General features: G+C 39.8%; 2 protein-coding genes across 6 annotated transcripts in view; both read right to left on the bottom strand.

The window, feature by feature from the left end:
• LOC131514504 (cytochrome b5 reductase 4) overlaps window positions 1-18,001 on the bottom strand; it is a 101,349-nt gene extending 83,348 nt beyond the window's left edge. For 2 of the 5 annotated variants that reach the window (XM_058734612.1, XM_058734613.1), the window contains exons 1-2: window positions 11,308-11,533; window positions 7,678-7,831 (exon numbers count right to left, since the gene is read on the bottom strand). In XM_058734612.1, the coding sequence (XP_058590595.1) occupies window positions 7,678-7,831; window positions 11,308-11,382 (229 nt within the window). In that variant the 5' untranslated portion in view covers window positions 11,383-11,533. Of the gene's footprint in view, window positions 1-7,677; window positions 7,832-11,307; window positions 11,535-17,713 lie in introns of those variants that run through there. The other 3 variants (XM_058734616.1, XM_058734615.1, XM_058734614.1) reach the window with 3 other exon arrangements.
• RIPPLY2 (ripply transcriptional repressor 2) lies at window positions 13,891-18,841 on the bottom strand. The gene is made up of 5 exons (XM_058736162.1): window positions 18,827-18,841; window positions 18,561-18,696; window positions 18,000-18,511; window positions 17,611-17,675; window positions 13,891-14,170 (listed from the first exon to the last, which is right to left on the bottom strand). Exons 1-5 carry the CDS (start codon window positions 18,839-18,841, stop codon window positions 14,023-14,025), a joined length of 876 nt encoding a protein of 291 aa, XP_058592145.1. The 3' UTR covers window positions 13,891-14,022.
• Window positions 18,842-26,596: the final 7,755 nt, after the last annotated feature.

The following is a 26,596-nucleotide window of genomic DNA, read 5'->3' as shown; positions in this document are numbered from 1 at the left end:
CAATCAACAAAACTAAAAGGCAACTGAAGGAATGGGAGAAGATATTTGCAAATGACATATCGGATAAAGGGTTAGTATCCAAAATCTATAAAGAACTTACAAGCTCAACCCCCAAAAAACAAATAATCCAGTGATGAAATGGGCAGAAGACATGAACAGTCACCCTACAACCCAGCAATAGCACTACTAGGAATTTAACCAAAGGATACAGGAGTGCTGATTTATAGGGGAAGATGTACCCCAATGTTTACAGCAGTGCTTTCAACAATAGCCAAATTATGGAAAGAGCCTAAATGTCCATCAACTGATGAATGGATAAAGATGTGGTTTCTATATACAATGGAATACTACTTGGCAACGAGAAAGAATGAAATTCTACCATTTGCAACAACGTGGATAGAACTGGAGGGTATTATGCTAAGTGAAATAAGTCAGAGAAAGAAAGATACCATATGTTTTCACTCATATGTAGAACTTGAGAAACTTAACAGAAGACCATGGGGGAAGGGAAGGGGAAAAAAATAGTTCCAAACAGAGAGGGAGGCAAACTGTAAGAGACTCTTAAATACAGAGAACAAACTGAGGGTTGATGGGGGAGGGGGGCGGGAGAAAGTGTGTGATGGGCATTGAGGAGGGCACTTGTTGGGATGAGCACTGGGTGTAGTATGTAAGTGATGAATCATGGGCATCTACCCCCAAAACCAAGAGCACACTGTATACACTGTATGTTAGCTAACTTGACAATAAAGTATATTTAAAAGAAAAAGAAAAAAAAAAGAAATGAGTAAGGGGAAATGTAGCTATAAAAAATGTTGATTTGTATTTCCTAAACAAGCAAGTGATAGCAGAAGAGAGGTGTTTGGAAATCTGCCGTTGAGGAGTAACGAGAACAGCACACAAAGCAGACCGTGTACAGCATAGCCAAGCTAACTGTAATAACAATACATTAGTGTTTAGATACACTCGGTATGACTGTGATAATGCATTCCGTTATAAATTAAAAAGTTAGCTCCAAATTTGAAAAGCTGTTCTTAGGGGGAAAAAAAAGGTTTCTTTGCTGGAGACAAATAATACTGCAGTTTCTCAAAATAAAAGTAAAGCAAGGACCTATGGAAACCTCAAGAAAAGAGCCTACTGTTGGAAAAATCAGCTCTATTCCTGGTGACTTTTAATCTAACCCAAAAAGAATAAAGCTTATTTTATTATTTCTGGAGTATAAATACAAAATAGCCTAGTCAATTCTCTTTCTTCTCACTGGTTATGTTCTACAAAGTCACTGTGAACAATGAATTAGCAAATACTGAAACAGTGCTCCTTGGGGAAAAGACAGCATGAGGTTCTTCCAAGCCTCTGGTCACAGTTTTCTCAAATAATTAACATATAACTGTGCTTACAGTGTGTTTCTGTTTAAAGACACCTTATCCAACATGTATTGCTGGTTGATGAACATTCAATTCACAGTCAACAGTACTGTCACTCATGCCAGAATGGAGCTTATCTAACGCAGGTATTTTCTCTGTAAGGCACATCACAGTCTTCAGCACTATCCTCGGGGGCTATTTTAAACCAAAATCCACCAACAAAAAGCACAAGATATGAAAAACATGGCACTAAACAGACCTCAAAAAAAGACACATCTTTACAGTATGAGAGCAGAAATAAGAAGGCAGAGCATCACCTTGTTCCGCCTCAAGTAGGAATGTGTGCTAGCGTCAAACAAATTTTTCCCTGCACTGTGCATGTCTGCAAATGACTATGAAAGAACTGTGAGTATTGATTTCTGAGGTTTCAAGCAATTGCAGTGAGTAGGCAAATTTGCAAATTTGAAATTATGAATAATGAGGATTGACTGTACTCACAAAAATCTATACTAACATCTCACAAATAAGTTTTTAAAAGGTTTACTGTAAATGTACCTAGAAATCTAGGAAGCTGGACTAGAAATACAATAGGACTAAATACTACTTCTTGGAATCCATTTGCCAATATTTTCCAATCAGTAATGAAACATGAAAAACACCGACCCATTCGAAGTCATTTTTTTTAATGTTTATTATTTATTTTGAGAGAGAAAAAAGAGCATGAGCAGGGAAGGGGCAGAGAGAGTGGGAGACAGAGAATCCCAGGCAGGCTCCCAGGCAGGCTCCGCACTCCCAGCACAGAGCCCAACGCAGGGGTTGATCTCACAAACCACAAGATCATGACCTGAGCTGAAATCAAGAAGGTGGATGCTTAACCGACTGAGCCACCCAGGCACCCCCAAAGTCACTTTTACAGTGGTCTCAAGCAGGCCTCTTCAATTTACTGGTATATGATAATCAGCATTAGGAAAAATCAAAGCATGTTTATTTCCAAGTAGTAAACGAAATCCATTAAATCCCTTATGAACAACTTACTCCTCTAAGTTTGTAACAGAGTGGCCAGTCTACTTAACAGTAACCAACTTTTTCTAAATAGTAGTCATTCAAATGACTGTTACTGAGTATCAGGCTACACTCGCCCTCACTCTCACCACGATTAAAGGCTGTATTCCATGCTGCCAAAAAATGATTTCATGACTTAATACATCACTACACCACTACCCACACTGAGTACATACTATAACAAAATATACTACAGGGGAAACAAATTCTGATCTAGGCTCTGTGAAGCTCTCACAGATGAGTGATTTAGATGTTTGCTCAAAGTTTCACATGTTTATAAATCACCTTTAGTCCTTGAGAGAGAAACAACAATAATGAGGAAAACTACAAAAGTCTGCATTAATGGTAAATTCCACAAGATCTTTTAAAAAGCATTCTCTCTCCTATCCATTCCCTCAACATTCCAATTACCTCCTATTACATTACAATAATTACACACTTCACAGAAAATGGTGATTACTAGGTGAACAAATTGGAAACTCCATATACTGTCTTATGTTTTAGGCCAGTGTTCACATTTTAGTTCATGGTTTAGTCTGCTGCCAGCTAAGTGCTCTTTGTACACCATCATTTTTAGGAATATGACTGGACTCAACAAACCTGAACATGTGCAAAAATACTGATATATACTCAAAAGGGAAAATAATCTCCATAATATTAGCCATTAAAACCCATACCACAGTGTATATTTTATAAGATTTCTTAAAAAGACTAATTGTGTCTCCCTTAACCCAATCAGCTGAAGTTTGAACAGAACTAAAAATGAGGCAATTGTTAGACAAGTAAATTTGAATATTTTAACAAGGGGGAGAAATGATACCATGATACCATGTTTCCCTATGGTATAGGTTTGATTAAAAATTGGGCCCAAACATCTCTGCCCTTCAAAGCTAAATTTGCCATATATTTCCCTTTTCAGAAAGTATCATTAATATTTTTAATTAGAACAGCTAAAAAGAAAAAGGTGACTGCATTTAGTCACATGCTTACTGTAATTTAGGACTGTTTTAGAAATTACCAGTAACCTGTTTGTCTCCCATTCATCCTACTTTGCATTGTCTTTGTCAACACTCTGGTTCATTTACTACCACCTGAACTTCTGTAATGAGCTGAATGCTTTTTGTCCCATTTAATTCACTACATCCACCACCAGACTAATCTTTCTGAGGCATACTCGGATGACACTGTCCCCACATTCATATACCTCCTATACCTCACATTGCCATCTAAATTAAGAACATATCAGCCTTAGGGCACCTGGGTGGCTCAGTCGATTGAGCGTCCGACTTTGGCTCAGGTCATGATCTCACAGCTGGTGAGTTCCAGCCCCGCGTTGGGCTCTGTGCTGACAGCTCAGAGCCTGGAGCCCGCTTCGGATTCTGTGCCTCCCTCTCATTCTGCCCCAACCCACTCGCATTCTGTCTCTGTCTCTCTCAAAAATAAATAAACATTAAAAAAATTTTTTTTTTTAAAGAACACATCAGCCTGACTTTTGAGGCCCTTTACGATCTGACCTAGCATACTTTTCTAGTCTTCTTTTTTATAATTCTCCAACACTTAACCTAAGTTCCAGAACATATCTTTTTTTTTTCAATACATGAAGTTTATTGTCAAATTGGTTTCCATACAACACCCAGTGTTCATCCCAAAAGGTGCCCTCCTCAATACCCATCACCCACCCTCCCCTCCCTCCCACCCCCCATCAACCCTCAGTTTGTTCTCATTTTTTAAGAGTCTCTTATGCTTTGGCTCTCTTCCACTCTAACCTCTTTTTTTTTTTCCTTCCCCTCCCCCATGGGTTTCTGTTAAGTTTCTCAGGATCCACATAAGAGTGAAACCATATGGTATCTTTCTCTGTATGGCTTATTTCACTTAGAATAACACTCTCCAGTTCCATCCATGTTGCTACAAAGGGCCATATTTCATTTTTTCTCATTGCCACGTAGTACTCCATTGTGTATATAAACCACAATTTCTTTATCCATTCATCAGTTGATGGACATTTAGGCTCTTTCCATAATTTGGCTATTGTTGAGAGTGCTGCTATAAACATTGGGGTACAAGTGCCCCTATGCATCAGTATTCCTGTATCCCTTGGGTAAATTCCTAGCAGTGCTATTGCTGGGTCATAGGGTAGGTCTATTTTTAATTTTCTAAGGAACCTCCACACTGTTTTCCAGAGTGGCTGCACCAGTTTGCATTCCTACCAACCGTGCAAGAAGGTTCCCATTTCTCCACAACCTCTCCAGCATCTATAGTCTCCTGATTTGTTCATTTTGGCCACTCTGACTGGCATGAGGTGATATTTCAGTGTGGTTTTGATTTGTATTTCCCTGATGAGGAGCGACGTTGCGCATCTTTTCATGTGCCTGTTGGCCATCCGGATGTCTTCTTCAGAGAAGTGTCTATTCATGTTTTCTGCCCATTTCTTCACTGGGTTATTTGTTTTTCGGGTGTGGAGTTTGGTGAGCTCTTTATAGATTTTGGATACTAGCTAGCCCTTTGTCCGATATGTCATTTGCAAATATCTTCCCATTCCGTTGGTTGCCTTTTAGTTTTGTTGGTTGTTTCCTTTGCTGTGCAGAAGCTTTTTATCTTCATAAGGTCCCAGTAGTTCATTTTTGTTTTTAATTCCCTTACCTTTGGGGATGTGTCAAGTAAGAAATTGCTACGGTTGAGGTCATCCAGAACATATCTTAAACCTTTCTGTGTTTATACTTTAGGCCTTTCCCTCAACTTAGATGCACTTCCTCATTTTCTGGTGAAAACCTGTCCCCAGCTTTCAGGCTATCACTACCACGTGTCTCCCTCCCTCCAATCTGATGTCATTTTCTTTAGAACTTCTTATGACACTTCACTCAGATGCGTCTAACAGTCAGTCATTTATCCTCTCCTACTAGAGAGAAAGCTCAAAGAGAAGGGCCTAAATTGAGTGTTTCTTGATAACATAAACTGAACTTGTCAAGAAGGAAAAAAGACACACTTTATGCAAAGGGGAAAAAAAGCCTTATTGTCAGTAGAGTAGAACACATCCTCCAATAGAAATTTTAATAAATGTATCCTCAAATCAACAACCTTACCAGTCCTACCATACATTCGATTCTTACAGGAGATACATAACTGGGAGCAGTGTGCATATTGCTTTTCAAACATAGCAAACAAGTCCCTTATCTCCAGCAGTACATTAAATGAATAGTAAAGTATGACTGTGTTTCATTAATGCCTCATTTATCTAACATCACTAAGATACGGAGGAGAAGTGAGTTTTCTGGAGAAGTGGCTTCCTACTGTAGAAACAGAACTCAGACGTGCCTGTGGCCTGGACCAGCTGAGAGATGCTCCTGGGACACCGACCTCCACTTCGCCCAGTCTAGCAGAGAACACTCAGGCAGAGTGGGGCGGTCACTGTGTACCAGATACTTATACCTGCTAAAACAGGTAGGCAGCATGGAAAGAGAGCAAAGAGGGTATTAAAAACCCTCTAAAAGGGCAAAAGGAGGTTTTTGCATCTAGCAGAATCCTCCTTCCAGCCTGTAGGTACTAGCCACAGTTGTATTCCCCTGAGAAACTCTGGGGGGTTGAGCAGCTGTTCTGTTATGTCATCACCTGCTAGGAGAGTCCATCCTCTCTGCCACTGGAAACACTTTCACTCTTTAATTATGTGTTATGGCTTAAATCGTGTACAGCCCAAAATTCGTATGTTGAAGGTCTACCCACCAGTATTTCAGAACATGACCCTATTTGGATATAGGGTCAATGCAGATATAACAGATGAGGTCATTCTAGAGTACAGTAGGGCCTCAATCCAACATGACTGGTGTCCTTATTGAAACAGGAAATTTGGAAACGGACAAGCACACAGGGAGAATGCAACATGAAGCTGAAGGCAGACTGGGTTGATGCTTCTATAAGCCAAGCAACTTCAAAGATTGGCAGCAAACCAGCAGAAGCTAGGTGAGAAGCATGGAACAGGTTCTTTTTCACAGCGCTCAGAAGGCACCCTGATCTCAGACTTTCGCCTCCAGAACTGTGAGACAATAACTGTCTGTGGCTTAAGCCACCAAGTTTGTGCTTCTGTCTGTGCAACTCTAGCAAACTCATTGTCCCTACTGGTATCTTTCCATTGATCACATCACCAACCTACTATGACAACCACACACCTCCCTAATAGAACTTCTTAACAACGTTAAGCACATTCATTCAACAAGCACATATTGATGTCCTCTATGTGCCAGGCATGAAGGACTGAACAGTATGACTGACATGACACGGTCTCTCTCATACTGGTTACAGGACATGATCAGGATACTGATCAGGATAACTGACAACATACCATAATTACACAATGATAAAATCACAATTGTGCAACAGCACTGCATGACTAAATGACTCTTTAAACTGAGGGTAGTGGGCATATTTAACCATGTCTGTATGACTCAGTGATCTTGCTACGGAGGCCCACCATACATTTCCATGCCCTTTATTACTTCTGTTCCCCTCCGAGATGTCAGGTTGTTGATGACCATGAGGTCTGCTTTTATCAGCTCCCCTCCTCTACATCTGCTCACTCTCTCCAATCCACTTATTTCTGGTTTGGCATTTCTAATTTGCTACGGGCTAGGGGCGCCTGGGTGGCTCAGTCAGTTAAGCGCCCAAATTCGGCTCACGTCATGATCTCACGGTTCATGAGTTCGAGCCCCACATCCAGCTCTGTGTTCCCCCTCTCTGTGCCCCTCCCCTGCTCATGCTATGGCTCTCAAAAATAAATAAACATTAAAAAAATTAATTTTCTACAGGCTATAAAAATTAGGTAATTAATATTGCTAAGAAAAACATATTGAATAATAAAAACTGCTTCATGTGCGAACTGAAGATTTGGTTTAAACACAGTCTTTCTGATTTACTTTCGATTCTCAGAGACATTTTTTTTTTCTGGCAGAACAATTTCTCCCATTCAAAAAGACTCTGTTACAAGGCACTAAGGCAGGACATTATTATACAGAGAGTATTACTGAATAAACTGCCCACAAACACTTGTTTTCTTTCAAAGGGAGTACAGCACAGGTATGCTATGTAAATAGTTATCTAAGAAATACTGTGCAAATTCAGAATTATTTCATAGCCCAGTGTAAGGTATATTTTTCTTCTCTTATTGTGTATCGTAACACCAAGTAATAGGACCATGAGGTCATATGGCACTCAACTGGAAAGCCCAGCCAAAACCATTTGCAGTACAAAATAAATAACCACGTACCTCTTATGCATATCCAACAATCATCTTTTGTGTTGTGCTTTTTAAGTTCTTCTTCAGTTACCTCAATTAACCTGCCTTTTAATCCCGTTAGATCCTTTCCACTTTTAGTGAGTCGAATCCAATCCATAAGACTTCTGCCCTGTTTTAGAGGGACCTGAAAAAAGGAAAAGGGAAGAATTCAATGTGGCTTCTTCGAGTCAGCTGCTCTCCCCTCCCCTTCCTCCCACTTCTCTTAAGGCTACTTCGTTACTCTTACCCTCATTCAAAAAAATAAGAAAATTCAAATCAATAATTCTACATTTTTTTAAATAGATTTAGGTGGTTGTCAAAATCATCTCTGCTATATTCGAATTATAAATAGAACAATATAAAACACCTGGGCTATGAGGTAGGGCTTAGAAACTCTGTCACACAAACAGTCATCAGAATGGTATCTAGTAAAACAATAACATTGAACCTGGAGTCAGAAAACAAGTCTTAGTTCCGGCTCTGTCACACGGAATTAAGCTCCTGCCTATACTTATATAACTAGTTTGTTACACAGTACCAGAGAAATGTTTAATGTAAAAGAAGGCACACTCAAGGAAGCATATTGCTATACACTGAATGTGTGTGCCCCTCCAAAATTCATATGTTGAAATCCTAACCTCCAATATGATATTAGGAAGTAGGGCCTCTGGCAGGTGACTAAGTCTGGAAGGTGGAGCCTTCATGAATGGTATTAGTGCCCTTATTAAAAAGGCCTCAAAGGGCTCTCAGCCCTTCTGCCATGTGAGGATGTGGGGAAAAGATGGCTATGAACAAGGAATCAGGCCTTCATCAGACACTGAAGTTGTTGGTGCACTGATCTTAGAATTCCCAGCCTCCAAAACTGTGAGAAATAAATTTCCATTGTTTGTAAGTCACCTTATAAAGTTTATGGCCCTCTGTTATAACAGACGGAATTGACTAAGATATTTATCAATTTCACTTTCCGGAATCCTACCTACTGCAGGCACTCATTTCCCCCCAAATAACCAAACTAATAGGTCTGTGGTACCACTGCAATTTCACATTCCTTCCTACCAACTACATCATCCCCTTCTTACCATCCCTGAAATTCTCTAGGTTTCTTGGTCCCAGTAAATGAAGTAAAGTATGAGAAAATGATCTTTCCCATCCCAAACCAAAATCACTTCTCTCTCTTATCTATGAGGATTCCATAATCTACTGAGTAGTTAAGCAACTCTAGTCATGGGCCCTCCCTCCTTCAGTGGCTCTCCACACTACTCTACAATAAATAATGTCTCTAAATTCCCTCGTTTACCAGGCCCTTTCTATCTGATCATAGTTTACCTCACTAGCTCTGAGTTTTAGTTTCTGCTCCTTCCTATTACATGCTTTAGCTAAATGGGAACTGATTCCTTGATTAGTATAAAACACCTGCTCCTCTGCCTGGATCAATTCCCTTCCTCTCTCCCACAGACATTATTTCCTCCAGAAGTGTTCTCTGACCCTAACCCCTTGTGGTCATAACATACTGTTACAATTCTTATGACATTTGTAACTATTTGTCTGTGCAGCCTATGAGCTTATTAGACTAACATCCTTGGAAACAGAGACCACATCTCCAGCATATGGTAGGTTCTCAATAAATATTTATTTACTAGTGTCAGTAGAAATAATAAAGCTACCATATATTGAGTACATATTCTGTAACACACACTGTGCTGAAGGCTTTATACAACAATCCCACAACAATCCATGGGGTCTGAATAAAAGCCTAAGGGCAAGTAACACAGAGGAGTGCATACCATATACCAAGATTGTGCTAAGAGAAACATTATCTCATTTAATCCTATGAACAGCCCTATAAAATGGGTACTATTATTCTCATTTACACCTGAGAAAAATGAGACTCAGAGATTAAGTCATGGGAACTGGGAAAAGAATCTGGGTCTTTCTCACTCAAAAATCTATGCTTTTAACTATTATGATATACAACCTCCCCAACTAGCTTCTATTTTCTCAATGTCTACCCATGTCACACAAGCCAGACTCAGGTTCTAACACTGCAAGATTACCTTATTTCATAAAGTACTTGGTGGGGGGGGGGGGGGGGGGAGGAGGTTGTCTGAGTTTCCTCTTGAATTGCACAATAATTGTATTTTGTTCTCTTTTTGGACCCAAAGACTCACCTTTGCAATCACCATCTGTGAACCTTTTGTCTTTGCCTCTGACCTTTCTCTTTTAAAATGATGCTGAGAACATGGTTTGTAGTTTGAACAGAAGGCCAGAAACTCATATTCTAATTCAGATATTCTTTCTCTGCAAAGGCTATACTATTTAGCCAAGAATTTAGCTTAAGGAGAGAAACGGGTCAAACATCAAGGAGGAGGGGTCAGATGATTAGATGGCTGGATGATACATGTAGCAATAAATGAAATGTCCCAGCCAGAGTCATATCACATCAAGTTTTGGGGTCCAAAGCAACATGTCTTAAACAGTTCCCTTTCTGTGATATAGAGACAGCAAATGCACCCATTTCATGGGATCACTGTAAAGATTAAAAGAGTTAATACACACGAAGCACTCAAAACACTTACCATACACAGTAAGCACCGAATAAATTTTAGCCATGTTATTACTATTGTTAGAGTTACAGACTTCTGAAAAGCTAATGAAAGCTACAGATTCCTGAATCCATAATTCTAATCCAGAGTCAAACTCCAGGTTTAAGTGGAGGGGGGAAAAAAAAAAAGTCGGTAAAGATCCTAAATAATGCTAAGATCCAAGAATTCAGAATTGGGGGGTGGGGGGAAGTGGCCCAAGCAGGTGGAAGTTTCAAAAACAAAACATGAAGTTATAGAATGAGGAACTAACAAATAACTGGAGTAATTATCAATGTTGCAATGAACACAGGAGACAATTTTATTAAATTTTGTAAATATAAAATACATTTGTATTCCACCTGTTGCTAACAGTAACTATGTTTAACTAAAAGTTAAAGTGTATTATATTAGCTTCAAAGTCAGCAAGTGGTATCAGTAGAAAAGGCAGTGATTAAACAGGTACCAAAAGTAGAAAGGGAGCATGACTAAAAGAAGTGTCCATAAACCCTCCGGAGGACTGTAGACATTTGTTCTCGCTTCCCCAATCTTGCCTAGTTCCGGGAGTTGCCACCTTTGGAGGGATGGTCACTGGCCAATGTCGCTACTTCCCAACCTTTCCCTTCTCTTAGGGAACCACATCACTCACAATTCCTTCCGGCAAGTGTAGAACAAAAGACTGGAGATGAGGATAGGCTGAGGGAAAGAAGCTAATACTGAATACCTATATGATAACGTCAAGCACTGTGCTGGTCCAGTCATACACGACTAAATTTAATTCGCGGGAAAAGACTTCACATTAAGAGAATTGCGGATGGGAAGGAAAGGGGCTAGTAGGTGAGAGGGAGGGAGGTTAGGAGAACTCAATGATTGCAGACATAAGTGGATCAGAAAGAGCTCGCCAGCAAGGGCAGGAGGGAACGAAGGCGAGAGCGGAGGACAGGAGGTGGAAGAGGGGTCCTTAGGAGAGAATGGACCTTTGGGTAGCAAGGAACGCCGGCGGGCGGCGAGCTGAATGAGACCAACGGTGTCACCCGCTTACCTTGCTACGCCCCCCGGAGGCGACGCGCTGCTGTGAGCTGGGGGCCGGGAAAGGCTGGGAAGGGACGTTCAGCATCCTGGACCCCTGGCCCGGGCCCTGCCCGGGGTCCGCCGCCGGACAAGATTTCTCGGCTCGACCCCCTCTACGGTAACACCTACCGCTCCGGCTCCGAGGCCGGGCAGAGGCCAAGCCCCCGACCCACTTCCGGGGTCGCCCGGGGTGAGGCGCGCCATGACGCAGCACGTTGAGGCCGTGGAGGGCGGAGCCGAAGGAAAGAACGGAGCGCCGGCAGGGGAGGAACCAGAGAGAAGTACGCATGCTTCGTTAGTCATGAACTCTGAATTTCAGCACCGCAGGGAGGTGACAGCTATTCCGTGGTAGCATTAAAGACAGAGGGAAGCTGTTCCTTAGCCTTGGTGCTGACAGAATCTGAAAATAAATTCTTATAGACTGTTAAACCAGAACACAAGTGTCTGTCTATTGTTAAGCACTACCACCACACTACTTGAAATATGGAACAAAATAACACTTTCAAAGCATTTTGATTTCTCTGAAACTCTCTATTGTAAGACACCTGTCTGTACAGGAAAGAGAACCTTTAAGAATTAAGGTGTCAAATGCAAACAGCCACTCCTACTAGGTGAAGCTTCACCTTTAAGAACCCCCGCTAATGACTAACGAATGAGTCGAAGAAGTAAAGTCTCCTGCTCCGATCACCACTAACAAGCATTTCCTCTTCATCTAACTTCCTGTCTTCACTGAAAGATACAAGGAATTGCCTACTGATACAACCCCAAATGGAGTGATGAGCAGTTATGTTTGAGTCAAATAGGTTTAGTTTGAATGCCATCTCTCTGCATTTAATAAATAAGGCCTTATGCGAGTTATTTAAGTGTCTCAAAGTTTCATTTTCCCCATCTGCCTAATGGGTTTAGATTTCAGTAAGGATTAAATGAGATGTCATATGTAAACTACCTGGTATAGTGCCTAGTTGGTTAGTAGTAGCCAATAAATCAATAAATGGCGGTGGTTCTTCATACTATTCCAACATATTGATGAGAGAAGCTCGAATACTATGCAGGTAAAAACCAGTCCCTAATGATCAAAGTCCAGATTCATGACCTGGTGGATTTTTTGTATATCCCTTGGGGTACACACACCTCCTGAGTGTAGAATCCAGTGAAGAGAAAACGTTTTCAGGAGAAAAAATATACTTGTAAATAACTCTAATTGAGGCCATTACTAATTTTTCCTGACTCTGACACATGATTTGAACTTACTCTATTTCAACCGCCTTGTCCTTAAGGTTAGAAGGCAAATTGTGTGAATCTAGCCATTCAAGTAAGAGGATTTCTTAGCCAGGTAACCATCTTGGACCTTCACGTCTACCTATCACCATTCTGGGATATTAGGAAACATTTTATTGGCGATTAAAACGCTTATTGTGAAAAATTGTATTTAAGCTAAAGAACTTCACAACCATAGTCTATCTACTATGTTACCTTTACCTTGCAATGTGCTCCTGTTTTCTCTTTCATTAAATAAGGTGTTCTTTCATAAGTCTACATTAAAAAAAAAAAAAGCTTGGGGCACCTGGGTGGCTCAGTCCATTAAGCGTCTGTTCGTTTTGGCTCAGGTCATAATTTCATGGTTCCTGGGATCAAGTCCTACGTTGGGATCTGCGCTGAAGGGGCAGAGCCTTCTTGGGATTCACTCTTTTCTGTCTATCTCTGCCCCTCCCCTGCTCACGTTCTCTCTCTCTCTCTCAAAATAAATAAACATTTAAAAAGATTTAAAAAAAAAAACTTACAAAAGCAATCACTGACAATTTCTTATTCACTTCCCACGAGAAAAATTTTTACATGACAATATTAGGAGCAAGGAACCAGAACAAAGGAAGGTGATGTTGTTGAAAATCACTTCATATCTGCCAAATTTCTTCGTTCCCCCTTGGACAGAAATGGAAAAATATCAAATTCTAGCCTTTGGCTCCCCTTTTATTGACTCCATGTAAGTCATACTCACTTTTTTTTTGTTTTGTTTTAGTTCTGGGAATCCCTCAATGTAGCACTACAATTATTGAACACCCATGCTATTTTACTACTGGATTTAAGGACAGCAGAGGAGTATTAAAGTGACAATGACTTGATTCTTCATTCATTAAACATCTCTAAAATTTAATAGCCCTGACATTAATTCCCACTCTCAATTATGGACAATGATTTAAAGTGTTTTTCACCATTTGCAAGCAAACACATAATATTGTGTGATTAGTAACATAAGGTGACTTTCTTCATTATCTAATAGTATTCATCTGCAACTACAATATCTAATAAGGATCGGTAAGAAATACTAGATGTTACAAGATTAGGTTGAAAATTAAATATAGTCACTCTCTGCAAAGTTTTAGCTAAATACTTGCAGAATTATAACTAAAGTTAAATTTGTAATTTGATGAAGAGATCAAAATTATCTTTTGTAAGCCTAAAATGTTTACAATACAATCAAGACATTTGTACACTGCACTTATTTTTCAATTCCAACATTGGATTATAGTGTAAGGATAAAAAAAAGCCAAACTACTTTGTAATTCCAAAATATTTCATTTTATTAATAATTTATATACAAATAAATTAGTTTAAAGGATTATGATACATTTGTACACTAAATTTAAATTCTATAAGCTTTTAATGTCATCAAAAGTAACTAATCAGATTAATTTTCACAGATCAGCTCCTCAATTTCATCTTCACTATCAGAATCTTCATAAAATGAAATTGTGGCTTGAATTGGAAAATTTTTCAGAAGAGCTTCTGCTTCTTGATATAAGTAATCATAACACTTTGATTTGGGCCAAAATAGTCTGAAAGAAGCAGACAACATAATATGCTTTATTTTTGCACATTCAGAATCCTTATATTCATGAAATGTTCAAATTTCAAGAGCTCCATACTTAGCAATTGATATATGCCTTTAGATAGAGTTTTAAAATGTTACTATCACAGGTTTCATGGGAGTCTACTTGCCAAAGTATCAATAACTAGTTAATTATTTTTAAATCTTTATCCAAGCTATAAATTGGATCAAATAAATTCACACTAAACCCTTTATGAGCATAAGATCAGTATTTAGCTTTCTTCAGGTATTACTGATATATTTATTCTTACAATATACAGAAGAAGGTTGTCTTCAAATTTCCAAATTCCTTTCGGAAAAAAATGAATTCTACTATTACATTAAAATTTTTGATAGCCAATTTTATAAAGACAACAAAATGTTATGCACCTTCCAGAAAAGCGGAAATCATCTAGTATCTCAACTAAAACCCACAAATTTAACTGTTAGTTACAGATGTAGCCAATGTAAGTTTAGAAAAGTACAAAAAGCAATATTTTAAAAAGTTTTTCTATGCACTCACACCAGGGGTATAAAAAAGCTTCCTCTGACCCCAACCTTGATCACATCTCCCTTCCTTTTCCCCATCCAACTAAATTTGGAAAATCCATATTAAGATATTGAGAATAATACTGGCTTTATACAATAATTTTCATGTAACCCAATTACCTCATATTTTCAAATTTTTGACAAATATTAATCTTGCCATATGGCCTTCTATTATTTTTCATACAAGGAAAAGAAAAGAAGGATATGGCTGACTCACCAGCAACAGCGCAGTCATTTTAGTGTAGGGTAATTAGCCCCAGCCCCAGGCACCCATTTATAACAGAGTGATTCTAACAAAGAGAAGGTTACATTGTGCCCAGTATACTCCATTTTAAAGGGCAGAAAAGTAGGTAATATAGTTTATAAATGTTTCTAGACAACTGGTAAAAAAAAAAAAAAAGTTTTTTAATTTTGATGCCTAAATAAGCAATCATCAATAATTCAGTTGTTCAGTAAAAATTTTAGTGATCCCTTGTGCCAGACATAATTCATCATTCAAAGATAAAAAAAATCATGGTCCCTATCCTCAAGAAGGTGATTAAATTAAAAAAATGAAACACACAATAGTACTCAAGATAGAAATTAATAAAAATAAAATAAACTTAAAGAAGTACTAATTAATGGCTACAGTAGTTCAGAAGAAGAAAGGAATTTCTTATATAGGAAACAATTGATTTTCTAATGCTTAACTAGAACTGTCAAATCCAAAGAATGTTGTTTAATTGTTACCACACTCTTCCCAGAATCTCTGACCATTTTTCTTTCAGGGACTTGACACTTTCCTGAATTCTCCCCCCGGAGCTGAATGGTTCTTCTCAGTCTCCTTTGTGGATCCCTTTTTCTGTGTATACAGGTTAAAACTGTATACAGTTTTTTATCCCAAGCTTTTTATCAAGAGTGATCATCTCTCCTCCCGAAGTCCCCCGGAAGACCTTACTCACCACCATGATTTCCCCAAACATTCATTTACTGAAGACTCTAAGCTGTCCGTATTTCCATTTAAAATCTTGACTGTGGGCCCGTTACCTACAGATGCAACTCTTTACTGGACACATCTATTTGGATATCCCATAGGCCCATTGAATGTGATAAATGAAAAACTAGACTCGTTATCTTGTTCCCCAAATCTGTTTTAAGCCCTAATTTCCACTCTGTTGGTGCAGCATTCATCTAGTCATCAGACACAAACTTGGGAGCCATTCTGTCTTTCTACCTCTTCTTTACCTACTATATCCAATACATTATAACCCTATTATGTCACCCAAGCCTTTCCCAAATTCTGTCAGTCCCAGCTCCACTTCCAATGTGTCAGAATGGCTCTTTAGCATATCTTGCCTGAATTACAATAACTTCCAACTTCACTTCAGTGTTCTCACTAAGCCTATATACCATTTTCTTCGTGCTTTTTCTGAAACACAAATCTGATCACACTTCTCTTCTGGTTAAAATCCTTTGAGTAACCCCCAATACCATCTACAGAATTAAGTCCATGGGTTCCCAATGCCACATACAGGATTAGGACAAAACTCTCTACCATGGTGTGCGAGATCCGGCCTCTGGCTTACCTGCTGGAATGACCACACCTTCACTTACCCAAATTCCAGCTCCTTGATACTCCCAGAGGGAGCTATGGTGTTCTATGACTCTGTATCCCTTTTCCTATGCTATTTCTTCTGTCCCCTTTTCCCACACCTACCATCCATCTGGCTAACTTTGAGACTCAGCTAGGTAACCACAACCTATCATACACACTTTCCAGATCTTTCCCCACTCCCTCTGGCGGAGTTAGGTGCTTATGTTTGGCCCATACAGGTAAAACTGACCAAACTAAACCATGACAACACTTGTTAAAGGGGTGTGATTATTTTTTTCCTGTGTCCGTTACTAGTGCTGGCACTTGGTAAGAAATTAATCAACATATATTGCCTTCTACATGCTGTTTATAAGCACGTACATATGAATATCATACATGTCTGCATTTCACAGCTCTCTGAAGCAAGCAAACTGCAGAATAACCTTTCACCTGAATAAAAGCTACAAAGAATTCTACAGAAAGGCCGACTTCCTGTGCCTAGGAACAGTAGAGTAGCTCCTCATTGTTATGTCGAATAACTTCTATCCTTTTTACAGTGTTTAGCGATCTTTAGGATTTTCATTACACTCCATTTTCTCTTACATGTCACGCTCATTTTGCCATAAAACTGCCACTTTGAACACCATTCTTCCGTCTGATTTGCAAGAGAATAAGATTATACACAGTCTGGGGCGCCTGGATGGCTCGGTCAGTTAAGCCTCCGCCTTCCGGCTCAGGTCATGATCTCAGGGTTCACGTGTTCAAGCCCCTGCAACAGGCTCTGTGCTGACAGCTCCGAGCCTGGAGCCTGCTTGGGATTCTGTGCGTGTGTGTGTCTCTCTCTGCCCCTCCCCCGCTCGCGTTCTGTCTCTCTTTCTCTCAAAAAAAAAAAAAAAAAAAAAAAAAAATTGGGAAAAAAACTTAAAAAAAAAAAAGAATATACACAGTCTGCCTGTTGTGAAGTCAATTTCACCGGACCTCTTCAGCATTAAAAAAAAAAAGAAAAAATTGGTTTGCTGGCACACGCTGTCACCGGTCTACTTTCACGACACCATCCACTTTCCATCTTTATAATATATTTTTTAAGAGTTTGCTCAGTGTGCACTGATTAACAGTTTTTTTAGGTGAGAGCGTGAACTACATTCGTCAATTCGATTAGTAAAGGACCTCTGCGATCCTTGAAGACAGATTTCCCAAGACAGAAATGCTGCAAGGCCAGCCGTGGAGCTAGGCGGTGCGATTCCCGCTGGAGGAACGGGAGACCTTCGGGGAGGCCTGTCACTCACCTGACTGGGTGTCTGTATTGGGAAAGCTTTCCTGCGGCTTCGGTCATCCCGGGGCCATCCGGCATCTGGGGACGAAAGGACACGAATCGCAGTTATCACTCACCTTGTAGAAACGGGGAAAGCGCGCGATCTAGCGTTCCTCGCGCCGGCAGGGAATGTGACCCTGGGGCTGTCAGCAGCCTCGCTCCTGACCGTATCCGTGTGTCCGCTGCTCTGGATGACAAACTCGCAGCATCAGGACCCACAGGGCCTCTGGTAGGGCCTCGGGCCGGCGCGATCTTAAGCGAGGGGCAGGCCGGGCGTGTGTCCCCCTCGGGCAGGGCATACCCAGTCCCGGTACATCATCTGCGCCCCTGGGAGGCGCGGCCCGAGGCGCGCGGCTCACTCACCGCCTCCGCCGCGTGGTGCCTCGCCCCCTCCTCCCCGTCGCCTCTGGCGTCAACCCAAGGTCTCCAGAGGCCTGCGGATCTGCGGGGTGGGGGGCAAAAGGCGCGCAGGGAAGATGTGAGCCCAGACCCGGGAGAAGAGCCCACAGCAGAGCGTGGACCGGGGGCGGGTGGGGGGCGGAGAGCGGAGGGGAGGAGCTCGGGAGACGCGGGCGGGAGGGCCGGGGTGGGGGAGGCGCCGCAGCCGGAGTCCGCGCCCCCGCGCGGCGCGGGGCGGTCGGGGGCCGCGGGCGGCAGGCGGCGGCGGCGTGCGCGCTCGCCGGCCCCGCTTGCCGAGGGCTGCCAGGTTTCCATGGCGCGGCGGGGCTGGGGCTGGGGCTGGGCGGAAGGCGGCTGCCTGCTCTCGGGCAAGCCAGACCTCTTCCCCCGCCAGGTCCGAGACCCGAGCTTTATATAGCCCCGGCTGCCTGCTGCATACTGAGCGGTTCGCGCCCTCTCCGCCCCTCTCTCCCCAGCTAGCCGCAGAAACAAAAAGGTTGCGCGTGAAGGCGCGGCAGGCCGAACCTCGGGTGCGAACGCGTGCAACTCCCAAATGGCCCGGGAATGGGTTTTGTCGAGCGAGTGTTAATCGCTCTTCGACACATGGCTGCGGGGGGAAAAAACAACACTCGCCCGAGCAGCCAATTTCCAAGTGAAGAGTCTAGGAGGGGATAAAATGAAGCAATTCTACACGTTTTGTGTATTTCTGCAAGAAGGCCAAGTGGCTGGTAATTGCTTGACTCGGGCCTTTTTAGAATGTGGTAAATGCAAGTAGCTCGGCATCCCCGTACTCTAAAGGCTGGCATGCGGACTAAATGAAAAGGAATGGCCTTAACTCCTCTTTCTGGCAGAATTAAAACTGGGTGAATCAATGGGCTCCTGACAAAGGGATATCTTTGTTAATGTATTGATAGACTGGGTTCTGCCTGGTATTTGTAAAGAATAAAAAAATTCACAAAAGGTGGATCGTAAAAGACTGTTCCAGCCACCAGAGCTGGAGATTGGAGTTATGTGATTTAGGCATATAGCTCTGTATTAAATTCTCATATCTTTGTGTGGTTTTCCCCAACATCTAATCAGTGGCCCCCTGACGATAAGTCCAGAATTTCATGTATACACTTCGGTCACTAGCTGGCATTTTGTTTCTCAATGATAATGAGAAAATTATTTTATGGAGGCAGGGTTGTGTAGAATGATAATGAAATCTTGAAAAGTTATGGGACAAGTTGTCAACCTCTCTGTGCCCCTGTTTCTCTTATTTAAGTTAGCCCTCACTTATTACAAAGGGCCATTATACTTGGTAAGAACTGTTATGCTTCAAAGGAAAGATGATATACAAATGCCACATTTTTTTGGAAATGTTTTAAATAATAGAGCTGAGCTTCTTAAAAGTTGTAGATAAAACTTTTGGATGTAAGCCATAGTGTCTCGGCTATTCGTTCAGCTACTGTGTAGGAAAATAATGTAATTAATGCTTCAAGATCTATAATGATCCACATATTAAGAGACTTATTGTTTGCTTCAGATAATGAAATCAGTAAGATAGGTACCTAATGCATGTCTTAATGCCCTAGAATTATTGTTGGCTAAATCAAATTTATAGAATGCCTGCTATAATGCCACACATGGAAAGCCCTCAACAAATTTTAAGCAATTTTTTATATATTTTTTTAATTTTAGAGAAAGAACACACAAGTGGTGAAGTGGAGGAGAGACAGAGAGAGAGAAAGAGAGAGAGAGAACCCCAAGCAGGCTTGAAGCTCAGTGCAGAGCCTGACTTGGGGCTCAATGTGGGGCTCAATCCAGGACTAGATCCCATGACCCTAGGATCATGATCTGAGCCAAAATCAAGAGTCAGATGCTCAATCAACTGAGCTACCCAGGTGCCCCTTAAGCTATTTTTAAAAACCTAAACCCTTAACAGATACTAAGCTATCTGATGAAATGTTTCATCATTCAATTTTATAAACATCTTTTAAGGTGTCTGTAATGGGATAAGTACTGTGCTTTCCAGATGTAATGGTGAATAAGATATCCTCCCCTATCCTCAAGAAGGTTATAGTCATTGTGATCTATGACCATTGCAATGGCCAGATAAGCAAAGGTGTTTGAAAAGTGCCAGATTCAAAAGCACATTTTAACCAGAGAAGTGGTACAAGGGAGGGAATTGACAAGTCTATTCGGGACAACCAGGAAAGCCTTTCAGGGTAAAAGAAATCTAAATTGGGATTTCTAGAAGGATCATTACAGAAATAGTGTAGTCTGTGCGTGTGGTGCGGGAGGCAGAGGAGAAGGAGCAGCACTTCTGGAGGGTAGGGACTGCTGGAACAGATGTGGCTGAGGAGATAGGAGGACTTGGGCTGATAGGAGCCTAATATACCATAATAAAACATTTTGGCTTTGTTCTGTAAGCACTGGTGAGATATTTTAAGCAGGAGAGTAGAATGGTCAAAGTTTACATTTTATTAAAGTCTTTCTGACAGCCATATGGAACACAGATTTAAGAAAGCCTAATACTGGAAACAAGGAGATCACTTACAAAGTCATTGCAATAGCTCAGTCAAGAGGTAATGAGAAGATGCATAGTAAGGATGGAAATGAAAGAACATATTTGAAGGATACTTAGGAAATAGAATCTACACTACTACCTGAATCATAAAATGTGGGTGGACATGAAAGTGGAGTCTACATATGCTCCCCAGGTTTCCAACCTGGTTAAGTGGGTAAATGCCAATGGCTCAAACAAAGACAGATAAAACGGGAAATATAGGAGGAAGAGCAAATGATACATTTATGTTGTTTTATTCTTTTAATTGTGCACAGGGAAAAATAATAAATTTGGTTTTTGGATTCTGCATCAGTTAGGTCAGGCAGGACTCTGTAGCAATAACAAATAACTCCAAACTCTCATAAACTTAAAATAACAAATGTTTATTTCTGAGTCATGCTGTGTTCTATTTTTGGTTGGTAGGATCTGCTCCACTTCATCTTCACTTAAGGGTATGAGCTCATGGAACCTCTTTCTTCTGGAACAGTTGTCAGTTGTAACAGGGGGAAAGGGAATAAAATTAATAGATTTTTAAAGACCTAGTAACATATAGGTGGAGAAGATATCCAAAGGACAATCAGAGATATACAGTCGGAAGTTCAGTAGAGAGTTCAAGATTTAAATGCAGAAGTCATAAGAAAAGAAGTAGTGGTTTAAAACGGTAGGGAGTGATTGGTCTCCCCAGGGAATTTTGTAGTTTGAGAACAGTACCAAGGACAGAGCTCTGGAGAGCAACATTTGACTGTGAAGTGAGAAGAGATGCAAAAGAGAACAAAGCAAAACAAAACCTCCCTGAAAAGGAATGGTGAAGGTGGTGAAAGGTGCACTTGTGGAGCAGGTGTGGAGGAAACATGGGATGAAAGACTCGCAATGAGGAAGGAAACGTCTAAGGCATTAAATGCCACCACGGGGTCAAACAAGACCAGGATGCATGTTAATTGAATCTGGCAATTAAGGGGGTATAGTGACTTTAAAATATCTTGAGGGTCTGGAGATCAAAGCTTTCGTACAGTAAGTTGAGCTGTAGAGGTGAAAAAATAAAAACGGTATGTTGAGACTACCTTTTTGAGAGGAAAAAAGAGATAAGAGGGATGCTGGGTCAGTAGAGGGGTTTTGTTTTTAGGGTGCAAAAAGCAGGAAACTGTTTATAAGATGAAGAGATGAGGCAGGAGGGGAGAGGCCTCTAGATAAAGGGGATTGGACAATGGCCTGGGGTCCCCAAGGAGGAAGGAAGAAATGTGATCAGAAGCCATGGGGAGGATTGTCATGCAGTTGGAATGTATGCACCCATGATTACTCAAGAAACAAGTTTAATCAAGGTGACTAGATTTGGGGTGAAAAAGGAGGGGGTAATGTGATGATGAGAAATGAACCTGCGACAATATCAATTGTCTTAAAGTTGTGAAAAAAATGCATTACCAGAAGGAAAACAGGAAGAACCAATTAATAAAAATATGGTTAAAATCTATACTTGACCAAATGTAGGTAAACTGAGAAAGAGAATATCCCAAGTGTTCCATTTATATACTTATTTCATTTATTCCACTTATTTAAACAGATGTTGAGGCTTGTTTCCAGTGTGTCCAAGGCCAATATAACTTATTCATGTTACATTTAAAATCTATTTTAGAATTCTGTATGAGTCCCACTAATGCATTTAAAATATGTGCTTTTTATTGAGATATAATTCACATATTATATTAGTTTAAGTGTGCAACATTATGATTCAATATGTGTATATTTATGAAATAATGATCACAAGTCTAATTAACATCTATCACCACACATAGTTATGGTTCTTTTTCTTGTGATGAGGACTTTTAAGATCTACTCTATTAGCAACTTTCAAATATACAGAAGATTATTATTAACTGTAGTCACCAGGCTGTACATTGTATCTCCAGGACTTATTTATTTTATAACTGGAAGTTTGTACCATTTGACCACCTTCATTCATTTCATGCACACCCACCCACCCCCACCTCTGACAACCACCAATCTCTTCTCTGTATACATGGATGTGGGTTTGTTTGTTTGTTTGTTTGTTTAAAGATTCCACATAAGTGAGATCAAATGTTATTTGTCTTTCCCTGACTTATTTTATTTAGCATAATGCCCTAAAGGGCCACCTATGTTGTCCCAATGTCGCAATTTCCTTCTTTTTTATGTTATATATATATATATATATATATATATATATATATGTGTGTGTGTGTGTGTGTGTGTGTATGTACTACTTTCTTATGTAATATACACACACACACACACATATCTATATAAAACAATGATATCTCATTGTGGTTTTGATTTTCTTTTATCCATTCATCTATTGATGGACACTTAGATTGCTTCCATGTCTTGGCTTTGACAATAGTGCTGCAATGGGGGTGCAGATATTTTTTCTAGCTGATGTTTTTATTTCCTTTGGATAAATACCAGATGTGCAATTACTGGGTTATATGGCAGTTCTGTTATTTATTTATTTTTTAAGTTTATTTATTTATTTTGAGAGAGAGAGAGAGAAGGGGAGGGGCAGAGAGAGAGGAACAGAGAGAGACTCCCAAGCCAACTCCTCACTGTCAGTGCAGAGCCTGATGTAGGGCTCAAACCCACAAACTATGAGATCATGACCTGAGCTGAAGTCAAGAGTCAGACACGTAACCAACCGAGCCACCCAGGTGTCCCACTATTTTTTATTTCTTGAAGAACCTCCATATTATTTCTCATAGTGGCTGCACCATTTGCATCCTACCACCAGTGCACAAGTGTTTCCTTTTCTCCACATCCTCCACAACACTTGTTATCTCTCATCTTTTTGAAAATAGCCATTCTAACAGGTGTGAGGTGGTATCTTATTGAGGTTTTGATTTGCATTTCCCTGATGATTAGTGGTGTCGAGCACCTTTTCACTTCCCTATTGGCCAGCTGTACATCTTCTCTGGAAAAATGTCTATTCGGATCTTCTCCCCATTTTTTAATCGGCTCGTTTGCTTTTTTGCTACTGAGTTGCAAGAGTTCTTTATATTTTGGGGTATTAGCCCCTTATCAGATTTATCAGATGCATGATTTGCAAATATTTTCTCTAATTCAGTAGGTTACCGTTTCATTTTGTAGATGGTTACTGTTGTTACTCAGAAGCTTTTTAGTTTGATGTAGTTCCACTTGTTAATTTTGCTTTTGTTGCCTTTGATTTTAGTGTCTGATCTAAAAAACTCGTTGCCAAGACTGATCTCGAGGATTTTATAGCCTATGTTTTTTTTTTCTAGGAGTTCTATGGTTTCAGCTCTTATTTTCAAGTCTTTAATCCATTTTGGGTTGACTTTTATGTATGTGCAGGATATTGATCCAGTTTCATTCTTTTGCATGTGTCTGTCCAGTTTTCCTGACATCATTTATGGTAGTGACTGTTCCTTCCTCATTGTATATTTTTGCCTCCCTTGTCATAAATTAATTGGTTATATGTGCATGAGTTTATTTCTGGGATATCTATTCTGTTTTATTGATCTATGTGGTCCCTGTGTTTATGCCAATATTGTATTGACGAGTATAACTTTGTAATATGGTTTAAAATCAGGAAGCATGATGACTCCAACTTTGTTCCTCTTTCTCAAGATTACTTTGGCTATTCAGGGTGTTTTGTGGTTCCATACAACTTTTAGGGTTGTTTGATTTCTGTGAAAAATGCCATTGGAATTTTGAAAAGGATTGCATTGAATCTGTAGATTGCTTTGAGTATCAAAAGAATTTTAACAATATTAATTCTTATAGTCCATGAACACGGAATACCTTCCTATTTATTTGTGTCATTTTCAATTTCTTTCATCAATGTCTTAAAGTTTTCAAAGTATAGATCTTTCACCTCCTTGGTTAAATTTATTCCTAGGAATTAAATCTTTTTAATACAATTGTAAGTGGGAATGTTTTCTTAATTTTTCTTTCTGATATTCTGTTATTAGCTTATAGAAACCCAACTGGTTTTTATGTATTAATGTTGTATCTTGCTACTTTACTGAATTCAGTTATTAGCTAACATTTTTTGGTGGAGTCTTTAGGGTCTTGTATATGTCATGTCATTTTCAAATGGAGGCGGTTGTATTTCTTCCTTTGCATTTTGGATATCTTTTATTTATTTTTCTTGCAAATTAATCTGGCTAGGACTTCCAATTCTGTGTTGAAGAAAAGCAGTGAGAACAGTTGTCCTTGTCTTGTTCCTGATCTTAGAGGAACAGTTTTCAGCTTTAGACCATGGGGTATGATGTTAGATACAGGCTTGTCATATATGGCCATTATTATGGTGAGGTATATTCCCTCTATACCCACTTTGTTGAGAGTTTTTATCATAAAGGGATGTTGAATTTTGTCATATACTTTTTCTTCATCTATTGAGATGATATGATTTTTATCCTTTACTTTGTTAATGTTGTGTATCATGTTGACTGATTTATAGATATGGAGCCATCCTTGCATCCCTGGAATAAATCCCACTTGATTCTGGTATATGATCCTTTCAACGTAATCTTTAATTCAGTTTGTTAATATTCTGTTGAGGATTGTTGCCTCTATGTTTATCAGGAACACTGGTTCGTAATTTTCTCTTCTTATGATATCCTTGTCTGATTTTGGTATCAGGGTAATACTGTCCTCATAAAACGAGGTTGGAAGTGTTCCTTCCTCTTATATTGTTTAAGAGTTTGAGAAAGATTAGCATTAATTCTTCTTTGAGTGTTTGGTAGATTGCACCAGTAAAGCCATCTGTTCCTGGACTTTTATTCATTAGGAGGTTTCTGATTACTAATTCAATCTCCTTACTAGTAACTGTCCTGTTCAGATTTTCTATTTTTTCATGCTTCAGACTTGGTAGATTGTGCCTTTCTACAAATTTATCCATTTCTAAAACATGTGCTTTATATAACATATCAATGAGGTAGCCTGCTCTACATAATCTTTTAGGATTAAAAATATAAAAACTTCATTCAACAAGTATTTATTGAACACCTACTATGTGCCAGGCACTCTTCTAGAAGCTTGGGTTATGTCAGTGAACAAAACAAACAAAGCTTCCTACCTTCATGGAGTTTATATTCTAACAGACATCTAAGCCACCAACTTTTGTAATTTACTAAAAAAAAAAAAGTATTATAAATTTACCTTATACATGGTGCCTGTGTACCTAATGTGTTTTGTTTGTTTTTATAAACTTTTTAAAAAAGTTTATCTATTTATTTTGAGAGAGAGGAGAGACTGAGAGCATGCGTGATCAGGGAAAGGGCAGAGAGAGAGAATCCCAAGCAGTTCCTCGCTGTCAATGCAGAGCCCAAAACCAGGGGTTCAAACTCACAAACTGTGATATCATGACCTGAGCCGTAATCAAGAGTTGGTCACTTAACCAACTGAGCCACCGGTGCCCCAACAAGTTTTTTTGTTTTGTTTTGAGTTTTGTATGACCATAAGATGAGAAAAGTGAAGAATACTCTGGAGAAAGAGTATTAGGCAGTGGTCCTAGAAGAGGACAAATGGAAAAGATCAAAACCACATAAAAACAATGGATAAGTGCTTCTCTATTATCCAGGAAATAATTGCAAATGAAAAGAAAAATTAGAGTTTGAACTAGGTTCCCATTTTGAGTGTGATCTGATGTTGCCCCCCCTTTTCAATGGACAGGATGACCTCAACTAGGGTATGACTTAGTCTCCACTTAGAAAGGAAGGTGAGAAAAAGAAGTGTGAAGGAATGAGGGGAATGTGATGACTCATGTCTGCTATTGCCACCATGTGCCTCCTGAATAATGCCAGTTTTGCTTGTACGAAAGCAGGACCAATCTCAGTTTATACACATCCTTTTTTCTCCATGATTTTATTAACATTATTTAAGGAAAATTATAATATGTGCCTCATTAGCTCGACTCCTTTTTAAAAGACTGTACATATGTAGTGTGCTCATTTCTAGGATAATTATTCATTTGTGTCTGAGCGACAACAGAGTCAAATTCATTAATTTATTTCTGATATTTTAT

The sequence above is a fragment of the Neofelis nebulosa genome, chromosome 6 (assembly GCF_028018385.1).
Source record: "Neofelis nebulosa isolate mNeoNeb1 chromosome 6, mNeoNeb1.pri, whole genome shotgun sequence".
NCBI classification, from domain to species: Eukaryota; Metazoa; Chordata; class Mammalia; order Carnivora; family Felidae; genus Neofelis; species Neofelis nebulosa.
This window is presented reverse-complemented; position numbering and strand designations above follow the sequence as displayed.